A 14,560-nucleotide genomic window follows, 5' to 3' on the forward strand; every position below is an offset into this window, starting at 1 on the left:
TGAAGTTAAAACCAGGTACTACGAGTACTAAGCTGTTTTTTTGTTTTTTTACTTTTGTTTCATGAAGGTTTTTTTTTGTTTTTTTTGTTTTTTTTTCTGTGTAGATAGTTGTTAAATTCTTATCTTGGAAGAGGAATAGTTGGTATCACCGTCTATTCCTCCAGCTGGCTCTGCTCTGCCTAATTTGTTGAGAGTCTTTATAATGAAGAAATGTCCGTTTCTCAAATGCTTTTTCTGCTTCTATTGAAATGATCGTATAGTTTTGTTTATTCTGTTATTGTGATATGCTTCCTTGCATATGTTGCATATGTTGACCCATTTTTGCTTCCTTGAAATGAGTTCCACTTGATTATGCTGAATGATTTTTAAATGTGCTGTTCAGTTTCTAGGCTAGGCACAGTGTCTCATGCCTGTAATCCCGCACTTTGGGAAGCTAAGAGGAGCCGATTGCTTGAACCCAGGAGTCTGAGACCAGCCCAGGTAACATGGAAAAATCCCATCTCTACAAAAAATACAAACATTAGCTAGGTGTGCTGTCACAAGCCTATAGTTCCAGCTACTCAGGAGGCTGAGGTAAAAGTATTGCTTGAGGCCAAGATGTCAGGGACACAACGAGCCAAGATTGCGCCTCTGCATTCCAACTGGGCTGACAGAGACCCCTTCTCAAAAACAAACAAACAAACAAACAGAAATTCACTTTTCTTGTAATTTATTAAGAATTTTAGCACCTCTGTTCAACAGGGACATCAGTCTGTAGTTTTCTTTTTGTGTTATTTCCTTATTTGGTTTTGGTATTAGGGTAATGTTGGCATGCAAGAATGAGTTAGAAAATTCCATTATCTTTTTTTTTTTGGCATAATTTGAGAAAAAACACTATCAGTTTTCTTTTTAAAAACATGTTTGCTAGAATTGAGCAGTGAAGACATCAGGTTTTGGGCTTTTTTGATAGGTGAATTTTATTACTGGTTTAATCTCCTTACTCATTACTTGTCTGTTTTGATTCTCTGTATATTCCGAATTCAGTCTTGATATGTTGTATGTGTCCAAAAATTTATCCGTTTCTTCCAGGTTTACCAAATTTATTTTTAACAAATATTTGTTTTTTATAGTCTTTTATGATACTTCATGGTTTTTTGTAGAACCAGAGGTAATGTCTCCTTTTTCACCTCTGATTTTATTTATTTGGATCTTCTCTCTTTTTATCCTTAGTCTAATAAAGGGTTGGTCAATTTTGTTTTTATTTTTTTTAAAGAAATCTTTACTTTTTCTTGTATTTACATTTAGTCTCTATGTTGTTTGTTTCTGCTCTGATATTCGTTATTTCCTTTTCTACTTGTTTTTGGTAAGGTTGTTCTTGTTTTTCTAGCTCCTTAAGGTGCAATGTTTGGTTGTTTATTTGAGAGCTTTCCTCTTTTTGATAAGGCATTTATTGCTATAAAGTTTCCTCTTAGAACTGGTTTTGTTGTATCTCATCTATTATGCTATGTTGTGTCTCCATGATCATTTGTCTAAAAACGTTTCAAATTTTCCTTTTAGTTCCTTCATTGACCCATTGGTTTTAAATAAACATGCTGTTTAATTTCCAAATGTTTGCAAAATTTCCAAGTTTTCTTCTGTTGCTAATTACCAGTTTTATACCATTATGATCAGAAAAGATTCTTGATGTAATTCTAAATTTTTTTTCTATTTGTTACAACTTGTTTTACCGCCTAATTTATGAGCTATTCTAGAGAATATTCTATGTGCAGTTGAGAAGAATGTGTTCTACAGCTGTTGAATTAAATATTCCAAAAATGCCTGTTAGAGGCATTTGATCTAGAATGTACTTTAAATTCAGTGCCTTTTTGTTGATTTTCTGTCTGGGGTATCTTTCCATTGCTGAAAGTAGGGAGTTGAAGTCTCCTACTATTATTGCATTGCAATCTTTCTCTCTCTTTTTAGAGCTATTAATATTTGCTTTATATATAGAGCTGCTCTAATGTTGAGTGTATATAAATATTTACATATATATATATTTACAATTCTCATGTGCTTATGCTGAATTGATGCCTTTATCATTATATGATGACTTTCTTTGTTTCTTTTTCTGTTTTTACTTAAAGTCTACTTTATCTGATTTACATATAGCTGCTCCTGGTCTTTTATTGTTTCCAATAGCATGGAGTATCTCTTGCTATCACTTCACTTTCAGACTATGAGTCCTTGGAGGTAATATGGGTCTCTTGCAGGGAGCATATAGTCGAGCGTTGTTTCCTTTTTTTTAATCCACTAACCCACTCTATGTCTTTTAATTGAATAATTCAATTCATTGTTATTCAAAGTAATTATTGATAGACAAAGATTAACTATTGCCATTTTTAATTGCTTTCCAGTCGTTTGGCCGATATTTTTTTTCTTCCTCTCTTCTTCCTTCCTTTGTGGTTGATTTTTTTCTATTAGTGTTGTTTGCCTCTTCTCTTTTTATTTGTAGTGTACTTACTATAGATTTGTGCTGTGGTTACTATGAGGCTCACAAAATTCTTATATTTATAACAGCTTATTTTACCATGATAACAACTTGTGATTCACTTTTTACAAGAAAAATCAAAACTACATTTTTACTCTACTTCAGTCCACATTTTGAATTTTCGATGTCACAACTTACAACTTTTTAACACATATCCTTCAACCACTATTGTAGCTATTATTTTAAATTGTTTCCTATATTACAGCTTCACTCTTATATTCTATTATATTCAGAGTGGTAAACTTGGCTCTGGGTAGTTGATACTTGAATTTCTGTAGGAGAGAGAGAAACTGGAGAACGCCTACACTGCTGTTTTGCTGATGTTATTCTCTCCACGATTCTCTTATTTTAATCAATGGAATCTTAAATCATGGCAAGTATAATAATGTAAAATAAAGTAAAGAAAGAACAGAAGAAGTCAATTAGAGAACATGTGTGGACTTGAGTTATATTCTTCCAACAAAACATAAATTTTTATATGTATGTGTGTATACACACACACACAAAGGAATGTATTGTACCTTAAAATAAAAGATACCCTCAAACACAAATTTAAAAATATTTAAATGTCAAGAATATGCTGAAACTTTTGTACCCAGGACGATCTATTGTGAGTTCGGAAACTCAGTATGCTTCCATAAACACATGAAAATACAGTGTATTCTTAAATAATTAAGCTGGGTATTGGAAAGCAAAAGACAACAGAAAATTTTAGTGATGTGGACTCTGAGTGTTATTCGTTTATGATTAATCTGTTTGTTGAAGAACTTCACCTATTTTCCAGTGTTTAATTTTAAAATTAGTGTTCTCATTGTGAGAAGAGTATCTGGGATAGGAGATAGTATCGTGACCATTTGTGGAAAAAAACAACTTGCCATGCTAGAACAGCAGGATTTTCAGAAGTAGAATAGTGTGCCAGACGTTTATTTTCAACGTAACATCAACCCAGCTCCTATCTTCATTTTCTTCTGCAGTGCAGAAGATAAGTCTGAAACTACAGTTTCTGAAGTCCCTTTCTCCATAGCTTGCTTCTCCCTTAGATTCCTCCATAAGATGTACTTAAAGAAGATTTGGAAAGACAAAGCATTCTCTGGCAGCAGCTGCTGGTAGCAGCTGAGATCACCAACAGTAGCTTTCCTTGCTTCTGGAAGTTTTCCTGAGAAACATCCACTGCAGCACCATGGATAATTAGTGAGGGCATCACTAAGACTCCTGAACTTTGGAATTTTCTGGAAATAGCATTTCCGACCTTTGTTCCCTCAGTGCTTCCAATAGTTGCAGAAGCCTTTTGTTCCCTTTATTAAAACTCTCTTTGCTCAAAAACTAAGAAATAAAAATGAATTAATATTTTATGTTACTTTTGGAGTTGGTCTATTACTGTCGCTAAATAAAACTGTACATGTACATATCAGGGAATCAATTCCACAGATGATTGTGAAACCACTAATAGGAATCATTGAAGCATCTTGCAAAACTCTCTGAACTTTGATATTTACTAAGTGACCTTAAAGACCTAGCTTCGTGGTAGTGCACTTAAATTCAGAATTATATGGTAACTCATAATGAAAGATTTCAAACAGTGCAACTGAAACTTTTGTATTAATATACTGCTGAGAATATCTAACATGTTGTTACTAATCAATGTCATTCTCACCTTGTGGGTTTCCTGTGCTAATGGACAAGGTAAGTTGAAAGAGATCTAAACACTTAGCTTCCCTCTTAATTGTAACTTCATGTAATATCTAGCTTTGTATGTCTATAATTTTTTTTAAATCTAATAGGATATATTCACTATGCTAGCAGAAGTAGCATATTTTGTGAGAGTATAACAGAAATTAATTTTATGAAAAAACTCTCATTCCAACTTAAAGAAAAAATGAATATTTTCTTTGTTTTACAAGTTCTGCAGCGTAAAAGGCATTTAATATTCATTATGGAGATATGTAAATATACTTATAAAATTTTAAGTAGGAAACATGTCATTAGATAGATTCTAACCTTAAAATGTTCAAAAGTTTCTTATTCATAATACAAGGGGAACTTTGGGAGTGATCGACATTTTCATAATCTTACATATAGTGATTTTTTATAGATTCATATATCAAAACCGCAAATAAAATATTTTAAATTATGCCATTTCTTACATTTCCATTATACCTTAAGAAAGCTGCTAAAACTAATTAACATAAGAATTTAATATTTCAACAAGATTAGCAATATGTAAATCACAACGTACATGTAATCAGAAAGCAGAATATAAACTTACATTGCAATGCAGTAAATTTTAATTTGCATTTCTGAGTTTTCTAGCAAATGTGCAATAAACAAATACAGAAATAAATACCTTTCATAGCTTTATGTCATTGTTCTCTGATATGTTTTCTCTTCAGTAGTCATGTATTTTCTATATTAACTATCTCTTTGAATGCAGGCCTTGCATATTAAAGAACTACATCATAACATTAGCAGTGGAACCATATGGGGTAAAAATCATGGAGAATCAAGGGTGTGTGGCCATTAATGAAGAAAACAAATTTTGTAATTATCCAAAACTTTATAATGTTCCAACAAATGTAGTGTAGGATAATACTAGAAATCCCATTGTCAATTTATGAGAGTATCTTTTCCCTCAGCCACTCCTCTCAAAGCTATGCCACCTTATTTGATTCTAGGTTAAGAATTTTAGGTTTTACAGCATTATCTATCACATGATTTGCTAGTTTTAATTGCTGTGCAAAATCAACCTTGATTTGTGCCAATATGAAAAAAAAGCAATTTCTCCTGTTATTTCCTTTGTTAACTAAACTGCTACAGGCACATTTTTTAAAATAAGGATTAAATAGATTAAAGTAGAATGCAATGCAGAAAAATAGAGAAAATCAGTACTATTTTGAAATGACTGAAATTAGATTAGAATAAGCTCTATACTTTCTTACTTACTTTCTCAAAAGCACTATAAGAATCATGACAAATTCTTTCTTATTTGATATTCCAGTCGAAAACTTGTCTCCTCCGGTGAACTCTTTCTAAGAGTAAACTTGAGCAAAATGTCTAGATATATAGATATAGATATGTAGTATCTAGATATATAGGGTCGCACCTATATATCTCAAAGGAGAAAGTAACTCATTTAGTTGAATAATACCTTGGTAGAGAGAAACATCTTTGTGTATTCAGTAGCATTGGTTCAACTGCATTCCTCCAAAGTTCATTTGTTGAAGCCCAAATTCCCAATACCTGAGAATACGACTGCATTTGGAGAAGGAGTGCTTAAAGATGTAATTAAGTTAAAGATCAATGATTCAGGTGGGCCCTACTCCAGTATAACCGGTGTCAATAAGAAGAGAAAATAAGGACACACCATATAGAGAGAACGCCACATAAAGGCATAGACAGAATACAACCATTTACAAGGCAAAGGAAGAGGCCTCAGAAGAATGCAACCCTGTTGACAGCTATATCTCAAATTATTATCCTCCAGACCTCCAAGGAAATAAATTTCTATGAAATCTGTGGTACTTTGTTATAGTACCGCTAGCAGAAAAATACAATGATATTTACACAATTTATTAAAATAATATAATTAAAACTAATTTTTACTTTTCACTCAAGGATACATATATACCCACAATACATATTTTAGAAGGTATTTATTAGAATTTGGTAATTATATCTTGGCTGTATTGTCCTTGCTGAGTTTTGTGTTGTTGAATACTTTGTGTTTTTATATACCTGTATTCATACATATTTAGAATCTGGTAAAGCAAATCTAAGAAATATTTTTCATATGATTAATGAAAGACATACTTTGTGAGTTGCTTATGCTAGGAAACTTTTTTTAATCGTAGTTGACGTTTCAGTTCTGAATAATAATTATTTGGAAGCCACGCTATTTGAAAGATAAACTTGACAGAAAATTAGTAATTATAACCTATTATAATGTTCATTGACTTTGTATTGAACATTATTTCTTCCATAAACTCATAAATTATTAACACTTATTTAAAAATAGGTTGTCAGAAAAATTATTTTAATTATGAATATCCTTTTAAAATTGTATAAATATTACATTCATCTATTAAAGTTGCCATAACAAAGTATCAAGGGTGACAATTCATATTATAGAGCAGGGTTGCTTCTAAATCCCTTTCAAACTGGATGATTTTCAATACCCAATGCATTACAATCAGTTGCCATTGTACTTCTTTGGGACGCTCAAATTTGTTTCAAATCTCACTAAGAAGCTGGCTTCTGTGTGTATTTCATGTGCCCCCAATAAGCTTTGGCGTAACAAAAGGTTCCAGGATTTCCTTGACTTTTCCTACTACACACCCAGTTCCAATAATTTCTCTATGAAACTCCAGTGTCTTCTAGTGGGAGAAACGATTTTTAGAAATCAACCTAAACTATGAAAACCTCACTTCAGGTTTGAAAATATCATTTATTAAGAAAAAGAATTTTTGGCCGGGCATGGTGGCATGGTGGCTCATGCCTGTAATCCCAGCAATTTGGAGGCTGAGGTGGGTCAATCTCCTGAGGCCAGGCCTCTCTTGTTGACCAGCCTGGCCAACATGGTGAAACACTGTCTCTACTAAAAATTCAAAAAATTAGCCAGGCATGGTGACAAACACCTGTAATTTCAGCTACTCAGGAGGCTGAGGAAGGAGAATCACTTGAACCTGGGAGGTGGAGATTGCAGTGAGTCAAGATCGCACTACTGAACTCCAGCCTTGGCGACAGAGCAAGACTGTCTCAATAAATAAATAAATAAAATTATTTCCTTTAGTTTATTTCCCTTTCTTCCTCGGACTAAATATCCTGCAACCATAAGAAAACGTAGGAGTATCTCAGGACGTTACACAAAGCAGGGAAGGTTAGATTTTCCAATACGGAGGAGACTCAGCAGAAAACTGTGCATCCATGGTTGAAGGGCTGGGTCGGAGAAGTTGTCATGAGTCACCCAACAAACCTCTAGGGCCAGTTCTGTAACTAGCAAATGCTTCCTACAAAGTAAAGATGTCACTTCTCTGAATTTAGTCTTCTCATCTGCACACTAAAGCTGTCATGCCACTAGCCTCCTTCCAGTTCTCTCTGATTTATGATGATTCAAACTTACAGATTTTTCTTTAGTTATATTCTTAAGATTTCATAACAAATATAATGTAAATATTATTTTCTATCATTGTTTCAGAATTATGAAGAACTTGATATAAAGAAACTTGTTTTGAAATTATAAACAAACATAAAATGTATGCTATTTAAACTGTGTTGTTCAACATTCTCTATGTATATGCATATATATATACATATACATATGGAATGTATAAATATATATGTATATTCGTGTGTGTGCCTATATTTTTATATCAATAATATATCTCACCTGATACATGAATTCTAACAAACAAAATGCCACAAAACACAACAAAATATTTTATTTCTGGAGATAATTTGCTACATTTCCGATTTTTTCTCATGTTACAGTAATATTTATTTTCTCTCTTTTCCAAAAAACAGTCATTGCTAATATGTGCACCCTAAACCGACAGCTTTAGCATAACTTGGTATAGTTTTAGATAAGCTCAGTTTAAGTTAATGCTGATAAAATTTCCAGAATTGCCAAAGAGACCATACTACGTAGGAGAAGTGGAGAAAGTGGAATGAGGTTCTTCTTGTACTGTTAGCTGATTTGGGATCCATTAAGGATTTTAAGTGGAGAAATAAAATGACCAGATGAAGGGTCATTAATTTATACACAAGAAAATAGATTATAAAGATGAGAAGTGAAGATAAGGAAACTAGTTATGGTTGCTGTAATCCCAGAAGAAAATGGTTGAGAGAAGCTGATATCAAAGATTATTGCCTGGGTTTTTTTGTGCCTGTTGTGTTTTTTTGTTTGTTTGTTTTGATAGAAAAATTGAATGAAAGGGAACACCACAAATTCAGAATTTTGGTTAAGTTTGAGAGAGGTAATGAGAATGATTAACATGAATTTCTCCCCCCAAAAAAATTCTGTCAATAATTACCATATTATGAATAAATAGAGCATGGGTTATTTTTGCAGCTGACTCAGAGAAAATAGCTGTCACAGCAAACCTATGTCTATATTGAAATTCATATATACATTTAAAGAATATTACTCTACCCCATTTATCTCAAGAGAACTAACCTTCAAATCAAGGAAAATCAGCAACATATTTTTAATTAAAATTTTAACTTCTTTCAAAAACACCTTTATTATTTATCTATTAAGAACAAATAAATCATTCATGAGGCATTCAAGTCAAAAAAGAATTTTTACTTTTTTGTTGGCGGATTTACCTAGTGGAAACAACATTTATATTTAGCTTTTAAAAGTAAATTCCACTGATACCAGATGAGGAAACATTGAACTAACAACGCAATTAAGTGGAAGAAAATGAAGATATTCATTAATAAGCCTAATATTAATAGACAATAGTGGTACTGAAAGAAACATCTATCTCTTCTAGACTTCACAAGGAATGATGTTTTTCATTATCAACGAATTAATCTCAACTGCATGGTTTGCCCACCAAATATCATATCTGTAATAGTGTATTGCACTCACTCTACCACATTTTAAAATGATTGGTATCAAACTATCATGGCATGGAAGACAATATATAGATAGTTGAAGAGTTAAAGAAATTATAGCACAAGAAGCATGCAAAAAGGTACAGTTATAGCATTATGATGACTGTCGAGGTATTTCAAAACACTTATGAAGGGGAGCAAGTTAGCTTTTGATGAAGACTGTCACAGTCAGTGAAGCAGGTAACAGTTTTATCTAACATCGAGTCAAAGGTTGAGTGACTTTCTAAAAGGGTGACCTTTACAAATATTGCCATATGTTGTGGGGATGGCGGGGTAGAAGAGTTGATCTCTTCTGAGCCCTCCACATTTTAAGTTGTATGATTCAAAATTACACATACAAACCTTGTTTTAATTATACTCTATTTTTAAAACTGCAGTTATCTTTTGAGTTGATTTTATAATTTATTTTTCTTTTAAATTTGACTTGAGCTCACAAGCAGTTCCTTGGAAAATATATTTCACTACACAATTGAGCGATCTTCACTTATAAGTACTGTTCAGAAAAGATGTTAGAAAGAGATTAATGAACACAAGAAAATGATAACCCACATTCAATTTATGTTTGGCTGATAGTACGTGGAATACCATTGTTTGTCTTCAGATGTAAAAGGTTTACCAACACAAGAAGCAGATTTTCTTTTTATTTGAGAATAATTGTATTCTCAAATCTCGGTAGCTTAATAAACCAAAGTTTATGTCTTGTTCACACTTTGTTTTCAGTGTAGCTTAGAATCTTGTTTATTACAAGAATTCTAAGACTCAGGTGACACAGACCTAATCTCTCTACGTGCTTCCATGATAACTCTTAACAGTTGGGAAGAGAACACAAAAATTTCCCCAATGGCTTCTTAAAATCCCCCCCTATCTGAATATTAACTCTCATTTACACCTATTATATATTACAACACTCTCGGTTGAATTTGCACCTGCTTAACTTCATTAATACATAAAAACTTTGCTCCATTCCCTCTTTTCAGTTGTTAATGTCACAGAACTGCTTCTTTACACATCATGTGCCCAAAATGTAATAATTCATTTAAATGCATTGTTTTCTTAAATTATGTAGAAAATGAAATGTGAAGTTATAAATCAAAGCTACAACAATAAAAGCTTTCAGGTTAATAATTGTTTTTCTAAACTTCACTGGTCTTTTAAATCATATAGAAAATCAAAAAAAAAATGGAAACAAAACTATTGTTACTGTAATGCTGGTCTTTTTAAATTGCCCGTGTATTTACCTTTAATGAGGTCATTATTTCTTCCTTCACTGTCCAGTTACTGTCCAGTATTATTTCACTTTACCCTTCAGGACTCTATTAGACATTTCTTGAAAGTCAAGTCTAGTGGTCTCAAACTCCCTGAGCTTTTGTTTATCTGGGAATGAGTTAATTTCTCCTTCACTTTTGAAGGACACTTTTGACAGATATGGGATTCTTAGTTGAAAGACATTTTTTCTTTTAGCATATTGAACATATTGGCCCAACACCTTCTGGCCTATAAGTTTCTGATGAGAAATCTCCTAATAATCTTACTAAGAAATACTTACCTGTGAGAAATTGCTTCTCTCTTGCTTCATTCAAGACTCTCTGTGTCTTTGCTATTTAAAAGTTTGATTATCACCAAGTATAGTATCTCATTCCTGTAAAACCAGCACTTTGGAAGTCTGAATGGGGAGAGTTGCTTAAAGCCAGCAGTTTGAGGCCAGCCTGGCTAGCATGGCAAAACCCTGTCTCTAAAACAACAACAACAACAAAAAGTCTTCAGGTATGGTGAAATGCACCTGTAGTCCCAGCTACTCAAGAGGCTGAAGTGAAAGGATCACTTGAGTCCAGGAGGTCGAGGCTACAGTGAGCAGTGATCACATCACTGCATTCCGACCTCGGTGCCAGAGCATGACCCTGTCAAAAAAATAATAAAAAGTTATATTAAATTAAAAACTTACCCTGATATAGTAGAGCATGCCTGTAGTCCTTACTATTGAAAAGGCAGAGGCAGTAGGATTGCTTTGGACTAGGAATTTGAGATTGCAGTGAGCTATGATCACATCACTGCACTCCTGCCAGGGTGACAGAGCAAGACCCTATCTCTACAAATTAAATAACTTAATTCAATAAAAGCTTGATTTTTTAAATTATACTTTAAGTTATAGGGTACATGTGCACAACGTGCAGGTTTGTTACATATGTATACATGTGCCATGTTGGTGTGTTACACCCATTAACTCGTCATTTACATTAGGTGTATCTCCTAATGCTATCCCTCCCCCCTACCCCTCCCTACAATAGGACCTGGTGTGTGATGATCCCCTTCCTGTGTCCAAGTGATCTCATTGTTCAATTCCTACCTATGAGTGAGAACCTGTGGTATTTGGTTTTCTGTTCCTGCGATAGTTTGCTGAGAATGATGGTTTCCAGCTGCATCCATGTCCCTACAAAGGACACAAACTCATCCTTTTTTATGGCTGCATAGTATTCCATAGTGTGTATGTGCCACATTTTCTTAATCCAGTCTGTCATTGATGGATATTTGGGTTGATTCCAAGTCAGTGCTATTGTGAATAGTGCTGCAATAAACATACGTGTGCATGTGTCTTTATAGCAGCATGACTTATAATCCTTTGGGTATATACCCAGTAATGGGATGGCTGGGTCAAATGGTATTTCTAGTTCTACATCCTTGAGGAATTGTCACACTATTTTCCACAATGGTTGAACTAGTTTACAATCCCACCAACAGTGTAAAAGTGTTCCTATTTCTCCACATCCTCTCCGGCACCTGTTGTTTCCTGATTTTTTAATGATTGCCATTCTGACTGGTGTGAGATGGTATCTCATTGTGGTTTTGATTTGCATTTCTCTAATGGTGAGTGATGATGAGCATTTTGTCATATGTCTGGTGGCTGTATGAATGTCTTCTTTTGAGAAGGATCTGTTCATATCCTTTGCTCACTTTTTGATGGGGTTGTTTTTTTCTTGTAAATTTGACTGAGTTCTTTATAGGTTCTGGATATTAGCCCTTTGTCAGATGAGTAGATTGCAAAAATTTTCTCCCATTCTGTAGGTTGCCTGTTCACTGTGATGGTAGTTTCTTTTGCTGTGCAGAAGCTCTTTAGTTTAATTACTTCTCAATGGTCAATTTTGGCTTTTGTTGCCGTTGCTTTTGGTGTTTTAGACATGAAGTCCTTGCCCATGCCTATGTCCTGAATGGTATTACCTAGGTTTTCTTCTAGGGTTTTTATGGTTTTAGGTCTAACATTTAAGTCTCTAATCCATCTTGAATTAATTTTCGTATAAGGAGTAAGGAAAGGATCCAATTTCAGCTTTCTACTTATGGCTAGCCAATTTTCCCAGCACGATTTATTATATAGGGAATCTTTCCCCCATTTCTTGTTTTTGTCAGGCTTGTCAAAGATCAGATATTTAGAAAACCCTATTGTCTCAGCCCAAAATCTCCTTAAGCTGATAAGAAACTTCAGCAAAGTCTCAGGATACAAAATCAATGTACAAAAATCACAAGCATTCTTATACACCAGTAACAGACAGAGAGCCAAATCATGAATGAACTCCTATTCACAATAACTTCAAAGAGAATAAAATACCTAGGAATCCAACTTACAAGGGTTGTAAAGGTCCTCTTCATGGAGAACTACAAACTACTGCTCAGTGAAATAAAAGAGGACACAAATAAATGCAAGAACATACCATGCTCATGGATAGAAAGAATCAATATTGTGAAAATGACCACACTGCCCAAGGTAATTTATAGATTCAATGCCATCCTCATTAAGCTACCAATGACTTTCTTCACAGAATTGGAAAAAACTGCTTTAAAGTTCATATGGAACCAGAAAAGACCCCACATTGCCAAGACAATCCTAAACCAAAAGAACAAAGCTGAAGGCATCACACTACCTGACTTCAAACTATACTACAAGGCTACAGTAACCGAAACAGCATGGTACTGGTACCAAAACGGAGATATAGACCAATGGAACAAAACAGAGCCCTCAGAAATAATACCACACATCTACAGCCATCTGATCTTTGACAAAATCTTGATTTTAATGTATCTTGATATCCATCTCTTTGAGTTCATTCTCATTAAGTTCATTAAGTTTATTGAAGGTCTCTATCAATGCCATTATTTCTTCAAACATTCTCTATTCATCTTTCTCTCTCTTCTCCTTCTGAAGTCCACTTTGTGTATGTTGGTTGGCTTCCTGGTGTCCTGTATTCCTTAGATTCTCTTCACGTTATACTTTAATCTCTTTTTCTTTTATTCAGATTCAATAATTTTGGTTTTCCTAAAATTGTTGATTCCTTTATCTGCCTGCTCTACTATGCTTCTGAATCTCTTTTTTTATCTTTTTCCTTTTCAATGATTGTACTTTGTGCCTTCACAATTTCTTTTTGGTTCCTTTTCAGGCTTTCTATCCTTTATTCATATTTCCATTTTGATCATACATCATTTTCTTTCTTCACATCTTTCTTTACTTCTTTCAACATCTTTAATACAGTTATCTTAAAGTTTCTGTCTAATAGACCTACCATCAGAACTTTTTCAGGGAAACTTTCAGTTTATTTTTTTTAATAGGCCATATTTTCCTATTTCTTTATATGACATAAATTTTTTGTTGAAAACTGAACATTTTAATCTAATAATGGGTAACAATGGGAATCAGATTCTCCTACTTCTACATGTTTGCTGAGGTTCTTTCTGCATTGTTTTCATTTATTGTTTTTGTCTCAATGCTGTAGGCTATGTCTGTGTCAAGAATTAGCCTGTAGTATAGACTTTAGGTTGTCTCCAGTGTTTTCCAAGCCTGCACTTTTTCCTAAGTGTTCATAGTCATTTTCTAATTTTCCCCATTCATGCGGTTACTTTTGAATATCCTAGTGTATCTCCCCTTGGACAAATTCACATCAGCCAAGGAGAGGGAATTGCAACAATGGAGAAAGCTGCAAAAACAATGGCCGCCTATCTTTCTCTCTGCATCTCTGTGATCAAAGAACCCAGCAATCAGATCACAAATCTCAAATATTTGAAGAATCGAGTTGTTTTCGACACTCTGGCTCCCCGATGCTATGCACAGGTTGCTCCAGAAATACACATACAGCTGCCTATCATGTGGCTAAGGAGCATGGTATGAACATATGCCACCGTGCTGGGAGCTAAAATCGACTGAATGTGAGTGCAACTTATGATCCAAGTCACCCCTAGAAGTTGTAGGCCTTCAATAGACTCCAAAAATAGTACAATCAGACAAATTCTGGCCATGCAACTGTAAAGGTGAGGAGTCAAATTCCAGGTGTTTTCTCCTCCGCCATCTTCCCAGATTTCTTTTTCTATATTTCTTACATTGCTTTCAGTAAATAGAATAACAAGCTAATGAATTTAATCTTTATTATTATTATTATTATGCTTTAAGTTGTAGAGTAC

General features: G+C 33.8%; 1 protein-coding gene across 1 annotated transcript in view; it reads left to right on the forward strand.

The window, feature by feature from the left end:
• The first annotated feature begins 4,047 nt into the window (after positions 1-4,047).
• The window catches only part of LOC102139374 (complement factor H-related protein 4), a 46,149-nt gene continuing 35,636 nt past the window's right edge, over positions 4,048-14,560 (forward strand). The window contains exon 1 of the mRNA XM_065539138.2: positions 4,048-4,189. Coding sequence (XP_065395210.1) covers positions 4,132-4,189 — 58 coding nt within the window. The 5' untranslated portion in view covers positions 4,048-4,131. The remainder of the gene's footprint in view (positions 4,190-14,560) is intronic.

This window comes from Macaca fascicularis, chromosome 1, assembly GCF_037993035.2.
Source record: "Macaca fascicularis isolate 582-1 chromosome 1, T2T-MFA8v1.1".
Classification (NCBI taxonomy): Eukaryota; Metazoa; Chordata; class Mammalia; order Primates; family Cercopithecidae; genus Macaca; species Macaca fascicularis.